General features: G+C 39.6%; 1 protein-coding gene across 1 annotated transcript in view; it reads right to left on the reverse strand.

The window, feature by feature from the left end:
• Window positions 1-2,598: 2,598 nt before the first annotated feature.
• Window positions 2,599-6,471, reverse strand: part of LOC107747702 (nck-associated protein 1-like) — a 31,125-nt gene continuing 27,252 nt past the window's right edge. Inside the window, exons 19-24 of the mRNA XM_016562302.1 lie at window positions 5,399-5,479; window positions 4,534-4,627; window positions 4,325-4,441; window positions 3,822-3,931; window positions 3,258-3,347; window positions 2,599-3,170 (exon numbers count right to left, since the gene is read on the reverse strand). Coding sequence (XP_016417788.1) covers window positions 3,054-3,170; window positions 3,258-3,347; window positions 3,822-3,931; window positions 4,325-4,441; window positions 4,534-4,627; window positions 5,399-5,479 — 609 coding nt within the window. The 3' untranslated portion in view covers window positions 2,599-3,053. The remainder of the gene's footprint in view (window positions 3,171-3,257; window positions 3,348-3,821; window positions 3,932-4,324; window positions 4,442-4,533; window positions 4,628-5,398; window positions 5,480-6,471) is intronic.

Below are 6,471 nucleotides of genomic sequence, written 5' to 3' on the forward strand. Positions count from 1 at the left end.
AGAGGATGCGCCCTCAACTAGCAAATGCAAAATGAAGGCTCACAGGGTTGTGACGCTTTCTGAGAAACTCCTTTCTGCCGTACCTTCACTGGCTTGGGCTGCTTTCCCAAACCAATATTGAGAAAAACGGCAAGGCAAAGGACACGAGGCTCGACTCATCTGCAGACGGCTACCCTGCAGCGCAGCCCATCTGAGCCATCTCAGAAACGACACCACATTGCAATGCAAGCACTCTAACCAAACGAGCTAAGTGGTCGACCAAGTTTATCTTGCAGACGAGGAACAAAGAAGAACAGCGAGATGCGGGCTTGAATATGCGCAGAAGCAGCACTAGTCTTACTTGACGGAGGCTTGCGATTGGCCCAGAGAAATCAGCAAGGATGTATACTGCTCAAGAAAAGATGCACCAAAGATAGAGGCGGAATTTGAAGCTCAAGAAAAGAGGCACCAAAGACAGAGGCGGGCTCGTCCAAAATTTGAACCTGGGACCTCTGCACCCTAAGTGAGAATCATAACCCTAGAAGAACGAGCCACCACGTGTATGATTCTGGAGTCCCCCCCAGCCATTTATTTCACCGTGCTTGATTTACAGATATTGCTCAAAAAAGAGACTCCGAAGTGGGCTCGTCTGGGATTTGAACCCAGGACCTCTCACACCCTAAGTGAGAATCATTCTTCTAGAACAATGAGCCATGGCGTGCATGAAACTGGAGTCCCCCTCAGCCATTTATTCCACCGTGCTTGATCTATGGATAATGCTAAAAAAAAAAAGAGGCTCCGAAGCGGGTTCATCCGGGATTTGAAACAAGGACCTCTCGCACCCTGAGCAAGAGTCATACCCCTAGACCAACGAGTCACTGAGACTTCTGCAATGGAGGCCACCTGGCCACGTATTTCACTGTGCTCGATGCTTCAGTCGCTCAGACATCCTGCCTCTGTAGCTGGCAAGTGCACAAAGAGGGCTCATGCAACTGGCCAGATTTCTGAGAAACTCGATTTTGCCATACCTGCGCTAGCTTGGCCTGCCTTCACAGTATAATGTTGATTAAAATGTCAACAAAAAAATACATGAGCTGAATTAAATGGCAGAAGGCTACATTGCGGCACTGCCACACACATCATGCTGTTTTCGCTGAAGAGAAACTGTCTGAGGCCTGTAAAGGCCTGAAGAACTCCCTGCTCCACTCTGCCGAAACCCGGGATTGAAACAGGGTCCTTTAGATCTTCAGTCGAACCACTAGATTTTAGCAGAGATAGGAGGAGGCTGAGATTTTAATAGAGTCATGAGAGGAACATGCCGCTAAAGGAATTTTCAAAGAAATGTTTACCTGCAAGATCATGCTTATTGTGTTCTACCAAATATCTTTTGAATCCATTTTATTATTTACAGATGTAGTGGGTCGAGAAGTGGGTATGATATCACTTATTAGTCGCCACACCCCTTGTATGGTTCATCCAATTCTATGCCCTCCAGGAACGTGTAAAAGCGGAACGTTACGGCATTGCTGGGAGCCTGGGTACCATTTGTGTCGTTCTGTCCGAGGACCGTCCCTTCCGGTTGGCGAATGTTTCCTTTGCTCCTGTGAAGTTGGACGTGGTGGTTGGCTAGCGGCTGCTGCCTTTTATAGCGGACTTCCCATAGTTTATTCATCGATTGGTCACTGCTCATTATCTGCGTGGATTCATGATGGATTCATAATTGTAGTACAATATCAAGGTAAGGGAAATCAGGGTAGCTTGGTTATCGCGCATTGAGTAGCTGGTGTGTTTTAATGTTTACCCCCTTGCAGTCCTGTTCTGTGGCGTGGCGATGCCTCTTGTTGTTGCGTGATCGCTTTGTTAGATCAAATGCTGTGGCCGTAAACAGAAGGTATGTGAACTACGTTTTCTGATGTTTATTGTTTTTTTTATATAGTTCATAGTGTAATCGTTTCATGTTTTTATTTTTAGGAGTAATTGACATTTTAAATTTAAACTTGTGGGGCAACATTCGGATGCTGCTGTCTTGTCCGCACTATATCATCTGGGCCTGCACTACGTTTGGAGCCTGTCTTATTCGTGTGTGTGCGCGTTGCTTTGGCTGGAGTTCTTACGGCTTGCATCCGCCTTGTGTGTGTGTGTGTGTGTGTGTGTGTGTGTGTGCATTTTGATTGTAGTTTATATTTTGTTTTTTTGTTTGATTACAACTGCGTTTGTGTAAGTTATGCTGTCTTGCCTGCCTCTGCTAACCTTGCCCTCCTGTTTATTGTACGCAAGTGTGTGTAGTGTTCATGTCATGCAGTCTTTTAGTTTTTATTACTGATTGCACTAAATGAAGTTTTGCATTTTTGATATCCACGTCTTGGGCCCTCTTTGCACTAGTGAACCTGTGTGCTCCTTTGTGGGTAATTGTTAGTTCCCTGGTAACAGGGTGGCGTAGTCTGCTACATCGAGATTGCTGAAATTTTCCCTTTACCATATCGCCACACAAATATCCTTTCAAATCTGTTCATGTAAACTACCACACTAGTATACGTGAACAACAACACAGACAAAAGCTTTTTTTTTTTTTTATTTAATGACATTTTCACTTTTATTTGAAATCACATTTTCTAGAAAAAGCTTTAATTTAAATGCATTTAAACAAATACAAATGTGCAATGTACAGCTCAGTCACACTCATTGTACAACACAGTCATTGTCTAGAAATTATTTTAGCATTATAGAGGGTTTTCTGCTTATATTCTGAGGCAATAAAATAGATAAAACAAAATGTACAAATTATGGTTATCATTGAATTTGTATAATGCATCAGCTTGTGAGAATGATCTACTTGGAAATACAGTTATTAATCGTCATGAAAACTAGGTTAAATGTTAAATGATTAATATATTCAGTTGAATTCTCCTAACACCTTTCTATATATTGTTATTTTCCCCCCAGTTTCACCAGAGTCCACTGGAATCTATTTAAAGACAGGTATCCACAATAAAAATTAAACCAGCTGAATATCATTTTAAATTCTTTAACTATGATAAATAAAAACAAAATCATGATTTCACATCCTCATAAGTTTAGCCCATAGTGTGGATGAAGGTCTTGTGCACCTCTCTGTAAGCGTTTCTTAGGAGTACATATGGAAAACACATTTCCAGCATGTCTTGACTCAAGAACGGTGACTGCTCCACTATCTACAATCCAAAGAATACAAAGGTAAGATTTGTATAATAAACTTTTTAAAATTCTAATAATTATATTACTCTCCAAAAGTTTATTACCATGTGTAGAAGGAGATAAACTGAATCTCTGTTCTTTATTTCCACTCGCTCCACATTCTGACCTAACTGCAGTAAGATAGATGATGCCACCTACAAGATGAGCGTAATCAGATATATTAGATAAAAGATTTTGGTAAGACTATACAATAAGTTCAGATGAATGATTAGTGCATTAACTAACACTAACTAACAATTATCAATATATTTGTTACAGTATTTACTAATCTTTGTTAACATTAGTTAATAAAAATACAAATGTATTTACTGTTGGTTCATGTTAGCCCAGGTCCTAATATTAATAATACTAATATTAACAACATTTCTTTTTAATAATGTATTGGTAAATGATGAAATTAACATTAACTGAGATTAACACATGCTTTAAAACAATTTTTAATTGTTGGTTCATGTTAACAAATATAGTTGACTAACATTAACAAATTGAACCTTATTGTGAAGCGTTACTAAGATTTTTAGTAAATGTTTGCTATGGATTTTTTAATGTCAGTGTATGGAATGAAAAATATTGAATTCTTGCTGTGCATTCAATGGTGTATCATTCACCTTCAGGAATTCTTGAAGCTGAGTCTGGATATTTTTTCTCTGGACAGTGAACATAGCTGCAGCAAGATGGTTAACTGCAGTTGCCAAGCAATGAATGTTGTTTTGGTGACCTGTTGAAAAACAAGTCAAGTTCATTTGAGTTTCAGAAATAGTTAAGCAAAATACATCTTAAAAGATTTGCATTTACGGTAAATATTGGGCTTGTATATATGGTCTGTCAGAAAGCTATGATGAGGCTGGTTATGGTGAACAAAGCACTGATATTTTAGTAATACACAGAAAATTGGAGCTCATGTTAAGCAAGGTTAAGTCTGTTTCCTTTTATATAAGTCAATATACATCAGTCATAAAGTTTTTGCTCCAGCTAAGCAAGTGAAGACATTCTGGAGTTTATCTACATTCAGTGATAATCTGCTCATTGCACTGTTTGTTTTTGTTAGCTTGTTGTAAGACTGCTTTTGCATTGCCCCTTATGCAACTCCTGCTCTTCTGCCCAACGTTACCTCCATGTTCTCGGCTGTAGAATGAGTTTGGATCCAGGCACAGGGTGGGTAAAGACACGGCTATAAAAACAAGCAGCAGGCAGGTGATTTTGAACTCCTCCTCAATGGATGAGTTGTCTGGCAAGGAGAATAATGAATAATATATTGGAAAAATTTGATTAACTAGAGATGTCATTCCAGATAGGCAAACTTCTATATCAGGACTTCACCTGTCTGCATGTTTGCTATGGCTGAAACCAGCGCAGGGTCGATCTCACATGGCAAACCAGCTGCCGAAGCCATTTCATACACACCGAGTGTCACCTACACGTAAAAAAACAAAAAAAAACAATCCAAAACTAGAAAAGTCTTGAAATTAGGTATTTCTTGTGATGACGAAAAAAGCAACATGTAAATGTTAAATAAAAGCACTTAATTTGTCACACATTTCTGTCAAGTCAAATCACATTTATTTATGAAGTGCTTTATCCAATACTCATAGTTTCAAAGCAGCTTCACAATAAACAGGAAACACCAATATTAATGTTGTAAAATTAATCAGTTATGAAACTTAACTATGAAACTTTAATTTCTGCTTGAATTTTTAATATTTGGCATGTTTGTGTGCTGCTGCCCTGTGTGTGTAATAAGCAGAGTGTAGGCGCTTTGTGCCCCCGCCTATAGGTGCATATTACTAACGCGCTCTTTAAATAACAAAAAAACTACTGCGCCATTGAATTTAGACCAGATTTTAGTTGGTCAATGGTGCAGTCTATTTCAGTTGGCTCAAAATAGCAACGCACCAACAATGCGCCTGAACACACCTCATTTTCAGACCAGCACACCCATGGGCACACAAATGGGCGCAAATGCATTTGCTATTTAAACAACGTGGTGCAGGATATGAAAATGATAACTGCGTCAGGCTGAAACTAGCAAAAAACACTTGCGTCGCGCCTGACGCCGCATTGCGCCAGGTGTATGATAGAGCCCACACAGTTCAAAGTTTTGCGTTTACTCTTTCTCTCTTCCCTACAGACAGATACAAGCTAAATGAAGAAATGTTATTCCAGTAGCAGTGACTCAGTGATTTACCTTGATGTCACCGTCAGGGTAGATGAAGTCCTTTAGACATTTGATGGGTCTCATTAGAAACGGGCAGTGTCTGTCCATGATCTACAGATGGAAACGATCAGTAGACTTACGTCCTGTGCTCACTCATAAACCAGGCAGTACATTCTAACATGTAAAAACTGTTATGCATTTATTATGATTTACAGCGGGTAAAATATGTATTGAACACATCACCATTTTTCTCAGTAAAAATATTTCTAAAGGTGCTGTTGACATGAAATTTTCACCAGATGTTGGTAACAATCCAAGTAATCCATACAAAGAAAGCAAAGAAATTAAGTTCTGTGTAATAAAGTAGAATGACACAGGGAAAAAGTACTGAACACATGAAGAAAGGGAGGTGCAAAAAGGCATGGAAAGCCAAGACACCAGCTGAAATCTATTAGTAATTAGAAAGCAATCCTGCCCCTTGTCGGTGGAAATAAATATTAGTTGGTTCAGTCCCAACTGATGGCCTAGAAAAAGGTGTCTCATGACCAACGTGTCACACAAGGAACATTTCATGATGGGTGAAAGCAAATAGCTTTCTCAAGACCTTCGCAACCTTATTGTTACAAAACATACTGATGGCATTGGTTACAGAAGGATTTCTATACTTCTGAATGTTCCAGTGAGCACTGTTGGGCCCATAATCTGGAAGTGGAAAGAACATCATTTCACCATAAACTGGCCACGACCAGGAGCTCCTCGCAAGATGTCTGACAGAGGAGTGAAAAGAATTATCAGAAGAGTTGTCCAAGGGCCAAGGATCACTTGTGGAGAGCTTTAGAAAGACCTGGAATTAGCATGTACAATTGTTTCAAAGAAAATAATAAGTACAATAAGTAATGCACTCAACCGCCGTGGCCTGTATGCACACTCACCGCGCAAGGCTGTATTGCTGAAGAAAAAACATGTTGAAACTCGTCTAAATTTGCTGCTCAACATTTAGACAAGCCTGCTAAATACTGGGAGAATATAGTCTGGTCAGATGAGACAAACATTGTACTCTTTGGATGCCATAATACACACCATGTTTGGAGGTCAAATGGCAC

The sequence above is a fragment of the Sinocyclocheilus rhinocerous genome, unplaced genomic scaffold (genome assembly GCF_001515625.1).
Source record: "Sinocyclocheilus rhinocerous isolate Xijiao unplaced genomic scaffold, SAMN03320098_v1.1 scaffold5520, whole genome shotgun sequence".
NCBI classification, from domain to species: domain Eukaryota; kingdom Metazoa; phylum Chordata; class Actinopteri; order Cypriniformes; family Cyprinidae; genus Sinocyclocheilus; species Sinocyclocheilus rhinocerous.